This window comes from Leuciscus leuciscus, assembly GCF_965113295.1.
Source record: "Leuciscus leuciscus genome assembly, chromosome: 17".
Taxonomy (NCBI): domain Eukaryota; kingdom Metazoa; phylum Chordata; class Actinopteri; order Cypriniformes; family Leuciscidae; genus Leuciscus; species Leuciscus leuciscus.
Window position 1 is genome coordinate 8,777,774 of NC_138741.1, and position 20,735 is coordinate 8,798,508.

The 20,735-nt window shown below is 39.4% G+C and overlaps 1 protein-coding gene across 1 annotated transcript in view; it reads right to left on the reverse strand.

Moving 5' to 3' along the window:
* The window catches only part of eprs1 (glutamyl-prolyl-tRNA synthetase 1), a 31,697-nt gene that overhangs the window by 526 nt on the left and 10,436 nt on the right, over nt 1-20,735 (reverse strand). Inside the window, exons 13-33 of the mRNA XM_082143195.1 lie at nt 15,294-15,404; nt 14,999-15,135; nt 13,834-14,041; nt 13,377-13,489; nt 13,135-13,252; nt 12,659-13,048; nt 9,942-10,154; nt 9,209-9,451; nt 8,883-9,113; nt 8,518-8,792; nt 7,445-7,496; nt 7,130-7,339; nt 6,284-6,356; nt 6,113-6,192; nt 5,926-6,027; nt 5,647-5,802; nt 4,321-4,518; nt 4,072-4,245; nt 1,585-1,745; nt 1,400-1,478; nt 1,244-1,308 (exon numbers count right to left, since the gene is read on the reverse strand). Of these exons, the coding sequence (XP_081999321.1) occupies nt 1,244-1,308; nt 1,400-1,478; nt 1,585-1,745; nt 4,072-4,245; nt 4,321-4,518; nt 5,647-5,802; nt 5,926-6,027; nt 6,113-6,192; nt 6,284-6,356; nt 7,130-7,339; nt 7,445-7,496; nt 8,518-8,792; nt 8,883-9,113; nt 9,209-9,451; nt 9,942-10,154; nt 12,659-13,048; nt 13,135-13,252; nt 13,377-13,489; nt 13,834-14,041; nt 14,999-15,135; nt 15,294-15,404 (3,389 nt within the window). The remainder of the gene's footprint in view (nt 1-1,243; nt 1,309-1,399; nt 1,479-1,584; nt 1,746-4,071; nt 4,246-4,320; nt 4,519-5,646; nt 5,803-5,925; nt 6,028-6,112; nt 6,193-6,283; nt 6,357-7,129; nt 7,340-7,444; nt 7,497-8,517; nt 8,793-8,882; nt 9,114-9,208; nt 9,452-9,941; nt 10,155-12,658; nt 13,049-13,134; nt 13,253-13,376; nt 13,490-13,833; nt 14,042-14,998; nt 15,136-15,293; nt 15,405-20,735) is intronic.

Here is a 20,735-nt window from a genome sequence, read left to right on the forward strand (position 1 = left end):
TGTTCAAGACCAGAGGTTTTTAAATAGAGCTTCCTGGGGTCCATAAAAAAAAGTGTGTGTGTGTATATCTTTGGTTAATGTATTAACATGTAATGTATCAATTTTTAACACTATTAAAGAATTTGATATTAAGAAATAAATAAACAATAACGGTGTATAAAAAAGCTGTGAATGCTACCAACTTCCAATATTAGAATTAGTTTCGCCTTTAGTAGTAACAATATAAAATTAATACATACTAAAATGTATTAATAAAATAAATATATATATTTGATTACTTAAAAATAAATAAATAAATAAATAAATAAATAAAATAAATAATAATAAAAAAGACGACAAAGTTTCCAGGGTTTTTAAGACCTGCACAAAAAAAATGAATGCCATTTGGGCGAGGCAGAGCAAGATCTATGATCACATATTAAACCATAAAAACTATGATTTGTTCAACTTTAGTTCAAATAGTCTAATACAAATGAAATGTTTTGCCAAATAAATAGCCTGATAAAATGTTCTATAAAACCTACCATTTCAGCCTTCAAACAATTTTTAAGAGATATAAATGGCATAAAGTAAACAGTCATGATTCAGCAACAGTAGATGATAATGAAGAAATTGCTTGGCATAAATGTGCAGTATTCATTGATTGCATTTCTTTAAAACCACGAGCCAAAGAAAGGTGCCACAGCACACGTTTTTACTTTGAAATGTGCAGCGCTCACATTTATTTAATTACATCATTGCCCTTTGAATTTTAAATCACTGCATTATTGCCATTCCTGTTTTTCTGTCCCCAAATATAAGACCTCTTGAAATTATAATTAAGACTTCTTACACCATTTAAGATATTTAAGACTTTTTTTGGCCTTAAAATTTGATACATCTGGCCAGTTGCATAAACTAGTACTAGTACGTTTACTAGTACTAATGCCAATGTACATTTTTATGTAACTGACTGACATTTATGAATAGTCTTAAAGAAAAAAAACGTGATGACTAATTTATGCAACTGGCTCCTTACTTTAAGAGTTTTTAAGGACCTGCTCTGTCTCCATATCACACGTAATATTTTTGGGTCTTTATACATTAAAATATATAGCTGCCTTTATGTTGTAGGAAAATAATTCCATTGCAGACGATCATCATATTTGGGAGATTTTGCCATTGAAATGTTTAAAGAAAAAATACTAAACTAAATACTGGTCATCTAGGAAAAACAACCCAAAAGCATAGATTAGTCTCTTACTTGGCTGTTATCTTCTTAATCCAGTCCTCACACTCAATGCCTCCACAGAAGGGAATCTGTACAATCTGTAAGAAATGACATAAATTAGGCACCTTTCTGGTTTTAATTGAAAATAAATAGTATCCAAAGAGCTCTGGATCCACACAGTTTACTTACCCTTCCCTGGTCCAGATCTTTCTGGAATTGTTCCATCGTATCGGCCACAACCATGTGTTTGTTCAAATCATCAGAGGCCCTGTGACAAGTTGAAAATAGTAAATCATTCTGCCTCTGATGGAAACGGCAGATCTCATATGTAGTGATACTAGGTGAAGAACTAGAGAGCAGGAGTTTGTTTGTACCGTTTAAAGAGATTGTTCTGGATCTCTTCTAGAAGGTTTGGGATTCTCTTCACGGCATCAGCCTCTGGCACGATGACTTTCTGTCCCGTGTCTCTCCTTACTGCTACGAACTGGCCCTGCTTTAAGTCCTTCGGCCCAACCTCCAACCTTATGGGCACACCCTGCATTCAGAAAACAGGACGTCAGACAAAGCTTTTGTGCATTGGTGGTACGGCTGTGCGATTAATCGAAGTTTAGTTTCATAATTTAAATGATGAAAACACCATAATCGAGATAAATTACGAGCTGCATTCTGTTCCCTTCCTTTAAAGCGGTGGCTTTCGCCCCTCCTAGGATTGTCACAATACCAAAATTCCAATAGCTGATACCAATACCAGTAAAATTTCACGGTTCTCTGTACCAATTTCGGTATCATAGCAAAAACTGCTGGAACTAAGTTGCAAATCCAGAAACTTTGCAGTGTATTGAGGAGCATGAAGCCTTGGTTATACTTTCGCCTGGCTCCGCAGCGCGAGTCTCCGCAGACTGCGCGCGCACCTCCGCAAACGGACGAGGCGTTTATACTTGACGCGCTCGCCGTTGTACTATTCTGTGAAACGATAGGGGGCGACTCGAGTAATTGTCCTCTAAACCATCAGGAATCAGCGGTGAGAAGAAGAAAGCTACACACGTGACAATGTTTATTTTAGTACACCACCACCAATACCACACTACAAAAAGAATTGTGTAAAACCCAGTAAACCCTGAGATTATTACTCGTGACAATAAAACGAAATATATGGATATGAGAATGTGTATACAATATAACTAAATTAACAATCTCTAACATATTTTCTAATTTCACTAAACATTTTATTAAGTTTCGTGAACATTTTTTATTAAACATGTTCATTAAAAATACTTTTTATGCTATTGAATGCTCATTTTTTAAATGTAAGCAACTAATTTAGACGTGCAAACTGGGTGCCGGTGTGGGGAGAAGTTCGAGCTCGGCCAGATTAGTCTCGAAGTCGTTCATCTTCGGATGCGGCGCCGCGCGCGTTGTTACAAAATCTGCCGTGCACACCGCCAGGCGAAATGGACCCTTGCGCACCCAACGCGTGCGACCACCCACACCGTGATGACGTCATTTTTGCCGCGCGCAACTTCGCGCTCGTGCGGACGCGTCGAGTATAAACCAGGCTTGAGAAATAAAACTTTTATCCAAAATGTATATGGGTTGTAAACAGAAAGTGAGCAAAGAGCGCTCTCTTTATAATCACAGTCAATCATTTAGGCTACATTCAGCGCCTGCTCACTGATACAAAAACAATATTAACAAAAAAAGCTGTCTACACAGCACAATTAATCTCTTATTTACATTGTGTTTACACTTTGTAAGTAACAATGAAAGGATTTGCGAGTGTGCAGAACTCTAAAATGTGTGGTGTTCTGAGCAGAGTTGAACGGATTCTGACTAACTTTAACACCTCTAACTGGCCATTGCGTTCCCAGGCTCAACGGATATGTCTGTGATTGGCTACAATGATCAACATTTCAAAAACGCGTTGTAAAAAGAAACCCCTTCACAGAGCGCTTGCAGAGATACACACGGGAGCGTCTGAAAGCAGCCGCCTATCAGCAGGTACCCCATATCCCTGGTTTTTGATACCACTGGTACTGATACCAAATGTAGCATCCAAATGAGAATACAGTCTACTCAGGACGTTTGATATTAAAGAGAGTTATTATAAGCGTATTAAGCTGTGAAAGATACTCACAGACAAGCGAAGTATACTTTGGGTACTTGCCTAAATGGTCAAATACACAAAAGTGTAAAATGCCTCTCTTGGTGAGTATTCACATAAACAGTCAGTTATGCCTTAAATTAGCATAAACAGTTGAGAAAAAAAAACCCAGATGCCTGTCAGTATACAGGATCCGTGAATTAGGCCTAATATACCTGCTGCTGTCTGTGCCAATGTTACAAAAACAAAATAAAATAAAAAACATATTATTTATAACTTTAGCTGCTTTAGTAAAAATCTGTGTATAATCAATGAAAACAGTGAAGACTATGCAGTGTGTTATTTACATTTGATTGCTTTATTCAGTTTCTCTATAGTAAGCTATTAGTTGAATACTGTTAGATAGATTTACATGAAATACTTAAAGCATTGTTTATTTAATTTGTTTTTGTTGTACTACTGATTGTTTACTTTAACCTAGCATTCATTTCTGAGGTATCAAAATTGATATCTAGAATTGTGAAATTTCACTGTAATCCAAAATGTTTATATAGCACCCTTATTTCCAGCAAAATATACTTCATGCATATCACAAACAAAACAAAAAAACTAAATTAGTATTAGATTTTGGTCCTATCACCCACTCCTAAACGTGTTAATCATGATTACAATACTGACCAAAATAATCATGATTATGATTTTTGCCATAATCAAGCATCCCTGATTGATGTGATTATGCTGAGATGAAGAACCTACATACCTTCAGCTCCCAATGATTGAACTTCCAGCCAGGTGAGTAGTTATCCCGCAGGTCAGCCTTGACTCTGATATTGGCCTCCTGTAGTCTGGAAAGATACTTGGAGCACTGGGCCAACAGAAGGTCTCTCTCTGCTTCTGGCAGAGTGGCTGTGATGCCACAAGGAATGATGACGACCTGCAAATCAGAGTGTAAGTTTGCATACAACGCTATGATCCATTATAAACAAGAAATGATGGATCTCCAGCACACCTGTAGACATGCTACTCTGGGTGGCAGCACCAGGCCCATGTTGTCTCCATGAACCATCGTCAGGACTCCGATGGTCCGAGTGGTGATTCCCCATGAGTTCTGGTAGGCCAGCTGCTTCTCGCCTGGTCTCTTAGGGTCCTCAAAAACAATATCAAACATCCTGGAGAAGTTCTGGCCCAGGTGATGAGATGTGGCACCCTGAGTGAGCAATAAGGAGTTTTAGATCTTACTGCAGTACGTTGATACTGCTACAATACTTCTTTTACACACCATGCAGGTACATTTTCACATTTTTCAGGATGTTAGGGTGCTGCGGGTGTTCTCCAGGGCATTGTTAAGGTGTTCCGAATGCTTTTAAAATGCTCCACATCCCTAACCCAAAATATAACCAATCGTAATAGTGATTCTTGTCTTAGCAAGCACTACTACTAAACAATAGAGTTGGGAGGAAAAAAGCCATTCTTGAGACAAACGATTTTTAAATTGCCACAATGAAAAATCTATTTTTAAAAGATATGAGATGATGATATAATGGCTGATACAATAAGAAAAAAGTAACTCTCTGCAGCAGAGGTATGGCCGAGTCAGGCCGACTTCCACTGTGATCCACTGTTTAGTTTTTTTACATAAACATGCACTAATTGTCTTTGAATGTTGCGTTTGTCTCTTGTGTGGTTTGCAGCGTCTCACGTATGTGTTCTTTTAAGATGCCATTGCTTGCTAAATAAGTTTGAATTTAAAAATACAAGTCTCAGACACATGCTCTAGTATGTATTGACCTTTGGCGCATTATACAAGCATTTTGAAAATGTATGTTTATATGTAAACAGTCCATTCTGTCTTGAGCGATTGTAAACAGAGAGGATTGTAACAGTTTCTTTGTTATTTACTCCTTGTATATTTTATTTTTTTATTTGGAAAAAAACACTTTATCATGCACAAATGTATCATACATTTTTTTAGTATTATTTTAAACACTACTTTTATATATTAATATAAATTATTTATATTTTTAAATTATATTTTTAATATAAATTAAATTAAATTATATTTTATAATTAAACAAAGTAATTAAACAGAATACAAAATTATGGACATCAAGAGCCAAAATGCATAAAATGCTAAATGCATAAAAAAAAATTAATAAACGTATTGCAGTACATTTTGCAATGGCAGCTAAATATATTTATAATACTGAATCGGAAGGTCTATGGCAATTCTCAGCCCTACTAAACAATGACTGTAAAAAAAAGGCCCTGATATGCTCACGGCAAAGTTCTTTTTAGTTCTTCACTTAGGAGTAAATTAATGTCGATATACGCTTACCTGAATTGCTCTGCCGCTTGCTGAGATGTAAGCCTCCACAGTGGTGGTGTAATCTCCTCCTGCAAACTTCTCCTTCTCTGTTTTCCTGCCCTTGACTACAGGGATGGCCATCAGCTCCTCGTACACCCGCGTATACAGGTCCAGAATCTGCAACACCTGCACACATGATGGTTAAAAGAGAGGGTCAGAAACATGCTACAACTATTTCAGGATCAGCATGTAAATATGAAGTGAGGTGTGACATTGCGAGTGAAGTGTGACTGATCACATTTAACCAACCTCCTCTACAGCTTCCTCTTTGGTGGCAAACGCTGTGTGTCCCTCCTGCCACAGAAACTCTCTGGTCCTCAGGAAGGGCTGCGGGTGTTTAAACTCCCAACGCTGAGAACAGCAAGAAACTGAATAAATACACAGGCCTTTAACTGAGACACGTTTGTTAAAGTGTACGACTGAGGCTGAAACGGACCACGACATTGCACCACTGGTTGAGTTTGATTGGCAGGTCTCTGTGTGACTGGACCCACTTGGCATAGGCAGGATACATCACTGCATCAAAGTAAGAAGAATGCAAATGTATTAAAAAGATAATACAAAGATAAGAATCCAGTCCATTTCAGATACAGCTGCAGTTGCTCACCTGTCTCACTAGTGGGACGTACAGCGATGGGCTCCGCCAGCTCTGTCTTTCCTGATCTTGTCACCCAAGCAACCTAAAGACATTTGCAGATAAAAAGCACAAATCTTTGAGTGGCTATTTATACATATTTATTATCCACACACTGAAAAGCCCCAAATACAATCCACCATAACATGATCTTTTTCCAATCATCCATTATTATAATTTTAAAAATATGCACTTATTTGATTAAAAACACAATTTAAAAGAAAATAATTTAAAATAACTTTTTGCTATCTTAATATGTTTTAAAATGTAATTTATTTCTGTAATGGCAAAGCTAAATTTCAAGCAGCCATTACTCAAGTCTTCAGTGTCACATGATCCCTCAGAAATCGTTCTAATATGCTGACTTAATTCTCAAGTAAAATTTCGTATTATTTTGTATTTTTAGGGGGTAGTCATGGCCTAATGTTTAGAGAGTCAAGACTGGTAACTCGAAGGTTGTGAATTCTCAATACTGGCGGGAAATGACTGATGTGTCTTTGAGCAAAAATGGCTAGCCACAGCTCCGGGTGTGTGTCCACAGTTTGCGCGCGCACGTGTTCACTATTCACTACTCCTAATGTGTGTGCACTAACTTGGATGGGTTAAATGCAGAGGACAAATTCCTAGTATGGGTTACCATACTTGGCCTTCACATGTCACTTGAATGTTGAAAACAGTTCTTAATATTTGTGTGGAAAAAGTGACAGATTATCATTATAAATGTCTTTACGGTGACTCAAACTATTTAATGCATCCTTGCTGAAAAAAAGTATTAACTGACCCTAAACTTCTAATCTTACATTCTTTCCAGCTTCTCACCTCTGGAGCGAAATCTGCAATGTGTGTTTTCTCTTTCTCAAGGGCAGCTTGAGAGACAAACATGGGGAAGTAGCAGTTCTCCACACCCAGCTTCTTGATCTCCCGGTCAAAGAAATCTTTGATGGCATCCCAGATAGCGTAAGACCAGGGCCTCAACACGTAACAGCCGCTGACATCGTAGTACTCGATCATCTCTGCCTTAGTGATCACCTGAAAACAGCAAATACAAACATTTTTAAACAGCTGAATAAAAAGAACTGTGTAAAGATAAGATAGTTCTTCTACGGTTTACAAAATCGTGTGAGCACAGTGTACCTGTGAGTACCAATCAGCCAAGTTTTCCTCTTTCTTTGCCTCCAGTCCCAGCCTACATTTAAGAAACACAAAATAAGTGAGTGAATCTATAGATCCTGCTCGTAAATGCAAAATATACTTAATACATAATTGAATAGCCTTTAGTGAAGTGTCCATGAACACAGCTTGTAGTCTGAAAAAGTAATTCAGACAAAACAGACTGTATTCTGGGTTTAGTCTTGGAGGACAAAACCAGTTGTGGCAGTACTAAAACAACTGCAGAACTTTCTCAAGCCTCCATTTAAGTATTTATCCATAGGGGCTTTTGCATCGGATATTTTTAGGAACTTAGTTCTAGGAACTAACCACCAGGATGGTTCCCATAGGAACGTTTTCCTGTTCCATTTGCACCGCCAGTAGGAACTCTGAAGTGACGTAAGCCGAGCTTGTTGTTGTGACCTTTATTTTGACGGCGCTTTAGATTCTCTGTGTTCATTAGTTTACGATCTGTCTAACAGTCCTGTCTAACACATATAGAACTGTTATACATAGAAAGTAGACAGTATATGAAAAGTTATTAGCGTATGCCGTGTGGTTGATGTCCAGTGTTGCTAGCTGAGCACAAATACATAATCATGTTTGGCTTGGTCCCCCTAAAGTCGCGTTGGATTTTCTCCTCAGCGTAAAGGTTTAGAGGCCCATCTATCCATGTTTTCCATGTTTGTATAGTTATTTTCTGGAGTAAATATATAGGCTATAATCTGTGTTAACATTTAGCTGTTTTAGAAATGGCAGGTGCTGGTGTTTCGCGTGCGTTCAGTCAATCAGCGTACACTAACGTCACGGGTAGTTCCTACAGTGCTGGTTTAGACCCTACTCTGAAGTAGGAGCTAAATTAGTTCCTCCAAAAGAGTTCCTAGAACTAAAATCGTACCTAGTTCCTGCGGTGCGAACACGCCGACATCCGGGTAATTTCGCCAATAGTTCTAGGAACTATGAAAAGGTTCCTCCGGTGCAAAAGCCCCTCATGTCTCAGGGAAATAAATAAAGGGCATTTGACACTGTACGGATTACTTTGCGTTTTTGCCTCTCACCGTGTCTGTTTCTTTGGCCCTTGGCCTTCTCCTGCTCCACCTGCTCCAGAGTCTTGACCTTGTTGAGGTTTCTCTCCTCCCTTCTGCTGCTTACGTCCTCCTCCTCCTCCTCCCTGTTTCTCAGATTTGTTCTCCCGCTCCTTGCGGTTCTTGTCTTCCCCCCCTGTGTTCCCTGAGCTTCCTGGGGTAGTCACAGGCTTGTACTCCTCTCCAGTGAGGGCTTTATACTGACCCTTCAGCTCAAGCAGAGTCTTCACTGCTTTATCAACTTGATCCTAAAAATGTTAATTACAATATCAGGAGAGCTAAAATTAAATCACTTAAAAAGTGGCATTTTGCTTGTTAGCAAACAAATTCAAACAAACCTTAGGAGCTTTCTCTGCTTTAAGCCGTCTGACTTGCTCACCCTGCTGGGCTATGTCTGCAAACAGTGCTTGAGCCTGAGGGGAGGAGCTGGATTGAGGTGGGGTGGAGCTAGACTGTGCAGGGGCGGGACCAGAGGAAGGAGGAACGCCTGGTTTGTATTCCTGTCCAGTTTGCTGCTTGTACTCAGCTTTAAGACTCAGCAACTGCTTCACAGCCGCATCTACCTGATCCTGTAAAAATATGAACAATTGTTGAATACTACTTAGAATCATTTAAAAATTAGATATTTTAAAAACTATGACCAAAGCTGAGATAAGTCAAAAACCTTGGGTGCCTTGTCTGTTTTCAGTTTCCTCACAAGTTCTCCTTGTTGAGTGACTCGATCATGAATAGACTTAGGAGAGCTGTCAGAGGAGCCAGACGGCGTAAGGGTGGTGGCGGCAGGCTGAGCTGGAGTTGATGGAGAAGCACCAGCGGGGGGAACTCCAGGTTTGTAGTCCTGCCCTGTCACCTGCTTATATTCTGCCTTCAGAGCCAAAAGCTGCTTCACTGCTGCATCAAGCTGTTCCTGAGGAGGGGAAAAAATCATGGTGCTTTACCAACAAGTAAATTACAAATTAAACGCAATGTTTCCTGAAATCGCCATAGCAAATAAATAAATAAATAAAAATTATATATATATATATATATATATATATATATATATATATATATAGATAGAGAGAGAATAAATATAAATCTATAATTTTTTATTATAAACATACATAATTAAATAAATAATTTATATTATGTAACTTTATATAAATTAACAAATATTTATATATAACCATATATAATATAAAGCAATTATTTGGAATATATAAAATATTTTGTAATACTATTTTAGTGGCTAGCTAAATATGCATATCTGCAACAGATATTGAGTACTATAAAACAAAAAATATGTTAGTAAAAAAAAGTATCGAGTACTGTTTAGGGTGGCCCCAGTGCAAAAACAAAATCCTGAAGGAAATATTAATTACACCATAATCTAAGGCAAGATGTAATTAGTGTCTCACTTTTGATGCTTTCTCAGCTTTCAGCTTTCTGACCACCTCCCCCTGTTCAGACACGTGCCCGTATATGGCAGCAGGGGAGGAGTCAGATGAAGGGGCAGGCTGTGGAGGAGATGATGTGGGAGGAGCCATGCCTGGTTTGTAGTCTTGACCAGTGAGCTGTTTGAACTCAGCTTTGACAGCCAAGAGCTGTTTCACTGCAGCATCTACTTGCTCCTGTAAAATGAAGATGACGTGGTCAACAGTGAAACCCCAAAATAAAAAATGGTACAGTTATAGAAAGACTGGGCATGACTTGGGGCATGACTTGGGGCAGTCATGGCCTAGTGGTTAGGGAGTTGAACTGGTAACCCGAAGGTTGCTGGTTCGATTCCAGAACCGGTGGGAAATGACTGAGGTGCCCTTGAGCAAGGCACCTAACCCCTAATCGCTCCCCGGGCGCCACACAAAGGCTGCCCGCTGCTCTGGGTGTGTGCGTTAACTACTCACTACTCTGCTCCTAATGTGTGTGCATTAACTTGGATGGGTTAAATGCAGAGGTCAAATTCCAAGTATGGGTTACCATACTTGGCCGTAGGGTTGGGTACCGAAACCCGGTTCCAATAGAGAACCGGTTCCGACGTAAACGGTAGTATCGAGACCGAATAAGAACGCAACTTTCGGTGCCTGATTTCGGTGCCTGACTTTTTTCACCGCCCCCTATAAAACATCTCGCGGCATGAATGATCCAATAACAAAACATCTCCAGTTAACCAGCAGAGCATTCATTTAGTTCGTTTGTTAAATAAGAGACGATCTAGCGATCTGCGATCAGTGGCGCGGATTCTTGTGGCTCGCGCACACCGCACTTTCTTCACGCGCGCTTCAATACGTTGGACGCGGACGCGCTTCAATACGTTGCAGAGATCGATCTATTTATGAGGCGTCGTCTAGTATGTGCGCGGAGAGTTTGTGTGTGCGTGCTCGCGTCTCAGATGAGTATGTGCGCGAGTGTGTGTGTGTGTGTGTGTGTGTGTGCTCGCGTCTCAGATGTATGTGCGTGAGTTTGTGTGTGTGTGTGTGTGTGTGTGTGTGTGTGTGCTCGCGTCTCAGATGAGTATGTGCGTGAGTTTGTGTGTGTGTGTGAGCTCGCGTCTCAGATGAGTATGTGCGCGGAGAGTTCCGCGCGTCTCGTGTGTGTAGAGTTTGTGTGTGTGTGTGTGTGCTCGCGTCTCAGATGAGTATGTGCGCGAGTTTGTGTGTGTGTGTGTGTGTGTGTGTGCTCGCGTCTCAGATGAGTGTGTGTGTGTGTGTGTGTGTGTGTGTGTGTGTGTGTGTGCGCTCGCGTCTCAGATGAGTATGTGCGCGGAGAGTTCTGGTGAAATAAAAAAATATAGCCTAATGCACACAAAGTGTCCCTGCTTGATTTACAACCACTGATGAGCATAATCGGTTTAAAAAAACAACAACAACAAACAAAAAACTACGAATGCGGATTAGAACCCAAAACCTCTGACATTCTTGACTAAAGTTCAAGTTCAGCTGCAGTGTTCCTCTTCGGGTAAGTCTAGTATTTTAATGCCAACTGCAAATCTTGCATATCAAGTATGAAGTATATCAAGTATATTTATATGAGGCTATACTATGTGTGTTAAATATTTCTGCTCAGTGTCAGATATTTTTCTGTTTTGTAAAAGTCTATAATATATAATACGTAATATAATATATAATATATATAAATAATATGAGAAGAAAATTTTTTGATCTTAACTTAAGTGTTTTCGGCTACATCAGTAGCCTTTTAAACGGCACAATTTTTTATTTAATCAGAAATCAGAAAATCTTTTTCAGAAAACACACAGGTATTATTTTTTTGATAAAGTGTGTGCGGTTTCGTTTTCTTAAGTACCGGTTTAAGAACCGTTTAAGCACCGGAACCGTTTGAAAAATACCGAGTAAGTACTGGTATCGGATAAAACCCAACCGATACCCAACCCTACTTGGCCGTCACTTTCACTTTCACTAAACTCCTAACATGATGTCTGATCTAAAGCCTTGTGAGCTGCTTTACCGTATACTTCTTAGAGAGCCAGCTACCTTGTTAAGATGCAGGCACATTTATCTCTGCTCTGCAAAATAACATGGGTAAAATCCAATAGGAAATTTCAATAGGAATCTGTGCAATAAGGACGTGAGGGCGGAGAACATTTCACTCGTTCAAGTTGGTGATGCGAATTTGCAACGTTGACTGAAGAGAAATCTGCTTAATTTGAAACTGACTTCTATGTGACAATACACTGTTAAAGTCAGCATGAAATGGAAGTTGCGATATTCTTTTCTTCCATATTGTGTGACATATTTGAGTGAAACAAATGTAGGGCGGACTTGATTTAGTTAATTGTGAATTGATTAGATAGTTGGATCAAATCTGTTTGCTATTGCTGTGATCTCATGCGAGTGAAAGATTTTTCCACCCTTGCACCGAAAAACATGAACCCAGAAAAGAGATGTCGTTGCAAGATGGAGGGGGAAGTCATTTTGATTAAAGATTACGAGGGTACACAAATAAATCCTTTATAATAAATATTCCACACAAAAAACCCCCCAAGAATTGTCAATTGTGATTTCAAGGTGACTTTAACAATGGACTTTTTGGCCTGTAAAATTTCGCACCTGACCGAACCTTAAGATAGCACCCTAAATGAAGCAGACCCTTATAAGCAACTGGATGACCAACAGACCTTGGGTGCTTTTTCAGCCTTCAGTTTTCTGACCACCTCGCCCTGCTCAGCAACACGAGTGAATGGACAACCGGTGGAGGCAGGGCTTGGACTTCCTGCTGCAGGGGTGGGGGCAGAGCTCTTCGGTGCTGGGGTGGAAGTAGGTGGGGCCATACCAGGTTTGTACTCCTGTCCGGTTAGTTGTTTAAACTCAGACTTCAAGGCCAAAAGCTGCTTTAATGCGGCGTCCACTTGCTCTTTAGGGGCCTTGTCTGTCTTGAGCTGTCTGACCAGGTCTCCCTGAGCTACAATGCTGGAGAATAGAGAGGAAGCGTCTCCTGGTGCTGATGGAGCAGGGCTGGAGACAGGAGCCAGCTTGGCTTTACTCAGAGGAGCAGACTCAGCCTTCACCTGGAGAAGAACAATATGAAAAGAGTGATCATTTTGTTCAATGTTTGACTTGTTAGGAGAACAAATGGATCCAATTCTTTGCTCACAGGTTTAGCGGCTGTCTGGCTCTTGCTCTTGTCCTTGGAGCCAGCAGTGGGCATCTCTTTTGTGTGTCCGTCTGGGATATAGAGCAGGACACAGGGACTCTCCTTGCAGCTGTGGGGGCTAAATGAATAGATCAAATGAAGTACATAATAAAAACGGAGTATAAAAACAGAAAAAAATATATTTAAATGTTTATAGTTACAAAAGATTCATAATACTGTGTTAAACAGATTAGAGGTGCAACCTGATTGGCTCATACGGCTGATCGCAGATATAGAAACCCCGTCTCTGCAGCTGTATGATGTCACCTTTCTTCAAGTCCTTCAGGCAAGGGTCTCCTATCATCTTCTCCTCTATCTGAAAAATAAATAAATAAATAATACACATCAGATTTTAACCAGTTTATACACTACTGTTCAAAAGTTAGGGGTCTTTTTTAAAGAATTTAATACTTTCGTTCTGCAAGGACACATTAAATTTGTCAAAAGTCACACTAAAGACATTTTATTTCAAATAAATGCTGTCCTTTTGAACTCTCTATTCAAATAATAAATGAAAGTAGCCTAGAACAGAACTGGAAGCGAGCGATTGTGATTTTTATTTATTTATGTGCTGTTCACACCCCCAAAAAACTGCTCAACTGTGGCACAAATGTAACCACAAAAACACAGACAACCCCCCAACAGACTTGAGTACCACACCTTGCTGTTCTTGTTGATGTAATCCTTGAAATCATCATCCTTGCCCAAGACTGGTTTGGTAATGAGGTGCTGGTAGTTGACGCACACAACAGGCAGGAGGGGGGCACGGCTGGATTCAGTGAGCCAGGTGATCTTAGTGGTCTTTTTAAAATCAGTGTTCTCCAGGTTCAGACGACCGTCTAGAGATGAGATCGCTCCACTGCTGTCCCTGCAGGCACCAAGACAGAAGACATCAGCAGTAAATCTACATGTAAATGCACATGTATAGGGCTGAGAAAGAAAATTATAGGCCTGTTTACCACCGTGAAATACTAAACCATATTAATGAGCCTTTAAAATATAAATTAAGCTCAAGTGCATGCATAAAAATGGCTGAGGCTCACCGTCAAAAGTAGTGATTATGAGGGTCAACAAAAAAACAGAATGGAGACTGACTGAATATTTTCATAATCTATTAATAAACAAGAGTTTTCAGGTTCAGTGTCAGCTGCAAAGATGAAGTTGACTCGTCATCTCAGTATAGTGGACGAGCCAATTGAGAGACATGCACGTTAAGTTAAACATGTCGCGGTACTAATTTAGCTTCCACATGTACACTTGGATATGCACCTAATAATAGCACACATTTATCTGTTACCATTAACCTTAGAGCGAGCAGCCGTGTGGCTAACATTAGGCTACTACTAACATGTTTTAAATGATAAGCCATGTATGAGGTCGATGAATGATAGGTGAACGTTTGGATTTCCTGACCGAAATAATTACCACATGGACCTGTCATGTTAATGATCAGTCCGTCGCGCACTGTGTGACTTTGGCACTTTTATTTTTTCTGCGACTAGCTGATTAATTAACATTTGGTCAACTAAGTCTCTTCTCGTCGACTATTAGGGGGCAGCCCTTAAAATATTTTATTTAGCAATGACACATATAATGATCCGTTAAATGAACTGTTTTAGACACAGATGATGATAAGAAACGTTTCTTGACGACCAAATCAGCATATTAGAATGATTTCTGAAGGATCATGCAAATGATTTTTGCCTTTTTACCAGAAGAATACATTTTAAAATGTATTAAAATAGAAAACAATCATGTTAAATTGTAACGAGAGTTGGCGCCAGAGCACACAAAGTAAGGGGTCATTTAAAAAAAAATGTTTTACCTGTGGATTTTGGTGATGATGATGTTTCCCCAGTTGATGAAGGTCACGGTCTCACCCTCTGTGAAAGTTTCTGCATCAGCACCCTCGATAAAGACCTTTGGCCCGTACCACACCTGCTTCATTCCCACATCTGCATTCTGCAAATCCCCACAAAATAGGATGTGACTCAAATGACAAGGCCCAATTTATATACCTGTCTTTCTTTATACATTACCTACCTACATATGAATTAATGAGAATATTTTCTATGGTACTGACAAGTTCTTTAGGGGTGTGTGCATGCAGATTCTATTACCTTGGGATGCTTGGCAATCTCTTTCATTTCCTCCTTGGCTTCAGAAATGAAGACGGGCACAACCTGCGAGCTTAGTAGGGCAGTGTATCTTGGGGCTATTGGGTCAATGACCTATACAGGGAGGGCGAGAGAGAGAGAGAGGGGAACAAATGATTCTTTAGATATGTCAATCAAGCTTCTTTGCTCTCACATTGCTCTGAATGGTGGTCAGACTGAATAATGAAACAGGATGAGCAAGGACAGGTAGAGAAGAGTGATATGAAGAGCAGGGCAAGCCAAACATTGTACCAAACAGACTGTAATAGCCACACGGGTGCATAATTACTGCCCAAAACTGCTTGGAGCCTTTATTTAAGTAGGTTTATAACATCAACAGTAACTATCAATGTTCTCTGACTGGGAAATGAGGGAGTTCACAACAAGAGTTGAAATCAAGAGCAAAAAGTTTGAAATGAGTCACTGGGGAGCGCTAAAACTAAATAAGTTTGAACACCATGAATTTCTCAAACTTAATGTATTTTCACTTTCTATAGAATCTGCCAGAAGCTGTATGAGGGCTGGAAATGAGCGATAAACACAGAGAGAAGCTGCAGCATATGAGAGGAAGTCAGAAGGAAAAAAAGAGAAGAAATCTGTGCCTTCAATGAATCCGAGGTGCAAGATTACAGACCAGGGTTGTCCAAAATACCAATTATTTCAGTAGGCGATACAACACCACTAAAATTTTACAGTTCTTAACGATCAACATTGATAACAGCAACAACTAACATACAAGTAAATAGTGGTTGACCGATATATCGACAAGGCAGATATATTGGCCAATATTTGGCTTTTCCCCCCCCATGTAATTATTCTAGTCAGATAAAAAAGAAAGAAAGGAGACGCGATCTGATTTCTCATAGTCATGTTGACTTCATAAAAGACAGCAGGTATATCAGATTGTGAGGTCAAACTTTTGTTATATGTTAAAAGAGCAGCCAGGAAACTGCAAAATATGTGTCTTCCATGGAAGAAAGAAAATCATAAGGTTTGGAACGTCTAAATGATGAGAGATTTTTCAGTTTTGAGTGAAGAATCAATCTGCCAGATGAATAATCCAGACTTTTGCGAAAGCCATAGATCAGGAAACAGAAAGTTAGATGGAAAGGAGGAGCAGACAATACAGGGGCAGGGGAAACACGAGGAAGAGGAAGGAGGAAGAGGAGTAGGAGTACCTTTTTACAGCTAACTGGCAGCTTGTAAACAGAAGAGTGAGATGCAGTTTAATGTAGAACTGGGGATACAGAGCTCAGAGACAGACAGAACGGGAAGTGTTTCAATGTGATATGATATCACAAGCACTCGATTACCGCTCCGGTGCAAACCTAAATCAGGGAACTCTAACCAGAAGTTGACCCCCTAGAGGCAATGGCTAAAATTTCTCTGAATAAATTAAAGGGGTCCTATTATGCTCTTTCACAAAGTCTTGATTTTGTTTTTGGGGTGTACTATAATATGCTTTCATTTTTCACATATTTTACATTATTACTGCTCCTGTCTCCCCAGTCTGGCCCGAACGCATCGTTTGTCGATGAAGCCTCTCCTTCCGAAATATGAAATGTGCTGTGATTGGTTAGCTGGCCCAGTGTGTTGTGATTGGCAGTGCTTTCATTCTCAGATTTCATTCAGTGCTTCGGTAAATTTCCCACCCCTCCCTAACCGCGAGTTCTGCTCTAGTGTAAATATAAAGGATGGCGTCAATCTCAAACCCGATTCAGACCCTGACAATGTCAACAAACATGAGAATCATCCAGAACGGATTTCATGCACAGACTTCGCAAGCACGGATTTCACAGGATGTTTCAGCGTGGTATGTTTTTCTTGATACAAATGTTATCCACCATTTAATCATGACATTTGTCAGAAAACTATGGTTATACAAACAGTAATAGATCACAGAAAAAGTAAAATTTTCCTAAGGGGCGGTGAACAGCCTTACAAAAGCGAGAGCTTACAAAAGCTATAGTAAACAACACTATATCAACACTAATGTTGGCTACCAAGAGAGCATATAGCAACAACATAAACCTTATAATTGAACTGTTAATATAAAACGCAACTACAAATAATAAGACATACTTATAAGTTGTGATTCATTAACAACAGATTGTCCCGACAAAGTGGAAACTGCTTCATTTTAGGAGAAGCTTTTATGTGTAGCCTGCATTGTGGTTCTGGAAGCTATTCTCCATAAAATGTGCAGAGCACAGGGAAGCATTGGGATTATAATGTTCAGGAACAGTGTTTAAAGTAAATTTTAACCATTCTAAGTGCGTCAGCTTTTGGAAGTTCAAACCAATGAGATGTGGAAAAAACAGCGTCTCTTTAACATAGCCGGCGCTCACCCAGGCCTCGTCTGCTTTTCTGAAGCCCCTTTCACACAGCCCGACGATCCCGGAAAATTGCCGGGAAATTGCCAGAACGCCTTCTGTGTGAACACAAACACGACCCGGGATTGATGCCGGCATCAATGCCGGGTTGGGGACCTAGTAACATTGCCGTGTTCAGTCCCGGAACGTGCGCTGTGTGAACAAAAGCCGTAATAATGCGCGTCGTAGTGATGACGCTGAAGCCGGGATTGCTAGCCAGCTGTGAAACGGTACGTAATGCGCAAGTTTATGATCGAATCAGAGAAAAAAAAATGCACAAGCGTGGTTTCGAGAGAGAAATCGCAGCTCATAAGCAAACTTAAGACGCTGCTGAGACATTACAAGTCACATCGATGTCACGTGTCTTTACGGGATTTTTACAGGTTGTGTTGATACCGGAAAATCACTGGCAGTGTGAATGAACCAAAATCAAACGAACCCGGGTCAAATCCCGGGTCACTTTATCCGTGTATTTTCCGGAATCTCTGTGTGAAAGGGGCTCAAGTATTCCGTGGGCGGGGGTTATTTAAATGAGGAGCATTATGACTTCATAAAGCTGGAAAAATCGTGTTGTAGCCCAAACGAGCCATTCTTTGTAGTTCTTTGGAGTGGACTTTGAGCTTTGTAACCTTTCAGATCTTTTTTATGCTCAGACAGCAACATTACACACTAACTAAAGTTGAAAAAGTGAAAAAGCATAATAGGACCCCTTTAAGAGGTTTTATAGTTCCTTGTTACTAAAACACCCATGCTTGAGGTTGAGGTTTGTTCTCATGTGTCACGCATGTCAATCATGTGTTCAACTTCTGTGCATCATTTTTGTATGTGCTTTGATCAATGTTTATATGTGAAAATAAGCCATTTGATTCATATGGATTACTTTTACAATGCCTTTATGAACTTTTTGAAGGGTCAAAGGTTTTGTTAGAATATACTTTCAGAAACAGGTTTCTCTCAGGTTTCATTAAAAAAAATAATATGTGTTTTGAAAATGAACGAAAGTACTGGGCTTGGGTTTGGAATGATATGAGGGCTAGTAATTGATGACAGAACTTTCATTTTTGAGTGAATTAACCCTTTAAAATAAATAATTCACCTAAGAATAAAAACTAAATTAAATGATGACAATTTGCATTTTTGGGTCAAGTATTCAATAAAAAAAAATGGGTGAAAAAAATGAATGGTGCCAAATCAAGAAAAGAAGTGAAGACTGAAGCGTACAGCTAATGAGCAGAGTGTTAAAGAGCTCAGGTCATGCTTGAGGCAGGAAATGAGGTGTAGATAACAGGTCAGATGCAGAATTACAAACGTATGCAGCTTTTGAAAGATGGTGGCAATAAGACTTAAAATAAAAACATGAAATCACAATTAAAAGCAACACAGAACAAGTAACTCCAGTTTTAATTTTTACTAATTAATATTAAGAAATGACTTTAATAAACCAGTAAATGCAAGTGCATTTAAGTTAGTCACAGAGAATGAGAAAGTGGGAGGGAGGGTGACGTGCAAACGTAAATATCTGGTGCGTACCGAGGGACTGGAGAGATTAGAGGCTTAAGTCAGTGTTTCCCCTACAAATTTTTCCAGCAGCGGTGCTGTTACGTGCCGGAGGTTGTTACCAAGCCGCTCGCGGGTTTTTTTTATTTTTTATTACCCCTTAAACCATGATTTCTGGCAAGTTTTGTGGATAGAAATGGACATTTTGAGACATACAAATTTGACATACCATCAACAGAAGGCATGATTATTGCAGCACGTACATCACAAACAGGATTAGGACAGGATTATTGTTATTTGTTTTTCTTTTGTGTTAATTTTCAGCTGTAAGGTAGAAATTGATAGTGGAAAAATGAAACTCTTTCCACCTTACCTGCACTACTGATCTTTTTTTCTGTAACACACTTTAGCACTTAGATACATCATCATGTAACCAGTACTTTCATTTATTTTATCCTGTAGACATTTTGAACATTAAAATCCAAATGAAACTTTTCATTAGTTTAAAAGGTGACTAGCTTGCATAGCCTATTTTACTTCACTAACCTCCAGGGATGTGCAAAGAGTTCATCAGGGGCAGGGGCTCAAATGTAAGAAACGGGCAATATGTATAAAAAAAATAATAATAATAAAATAAAAAAATATCTGAAGGGGATGTATGGTTTACATATATATATATATATATATATATATATATATATATATATATATATATATATTACGGCTGGGAATCGATAAACATTTTTTTTTTACTTATTAATCGCACAATTTGCTGTGATTAATCGCAATTAATCGCATTTCCCCCAAACTTGTAATCATCCATATTTAAATGTAGAATCACTAATTAAATAAAAAAACACACAAAAATGTCCACACAAATTGGACAGAAAATAGCCTTATATTAAAATATAAAACACCAATATATTATTCTTCATTCAGTTCTATGCAACTGACTAATTATCAAAATAAAGTATAGTCATACAAAGCTATTATTACCAGAGCATGTGATCAGAGCAGGTAATTTTACCATTGTTGCACCACCATGGCTATACCAGCTCAGCAAACAGAAGTCTACTACTGTGAAATTTCACGTTATTTGAGCGGACTTTGCTTTTCCAGTGCGTGATCGGTAGCCAACATGATTGGAGCGTTTGGGCCGTTAAGGAGCAGAACGCGCAGCGCAAAGACGGAGCGGAACATTGAGCAGAGAGCGCAGTGCGCCGACACACACTCACATGAACCATGAAGAGAGGCGTGCCTGAGAAAACGAGCGCGCCGCATCGCGTCGCTTCTATATGAGCGCGCCCACATTTTAAATATTTGCATGTGAACGTGAATGTGAAGTGAACGGCCCCTTATGGCAACATGACATTAGCCTAATCAAAAATATTTCCATTTGCTCTTTCCTTGTCAACAAGTGGATTCAGAGCCATCACATTAGCAGCGCCGCCGGTCGCCATGTTTCAGTGTTTTTAGGTGTGTAAGTGAATGTCGTGATATTAGGCTACTGATCATGTGAAGATTTTGCAGCGGCGCT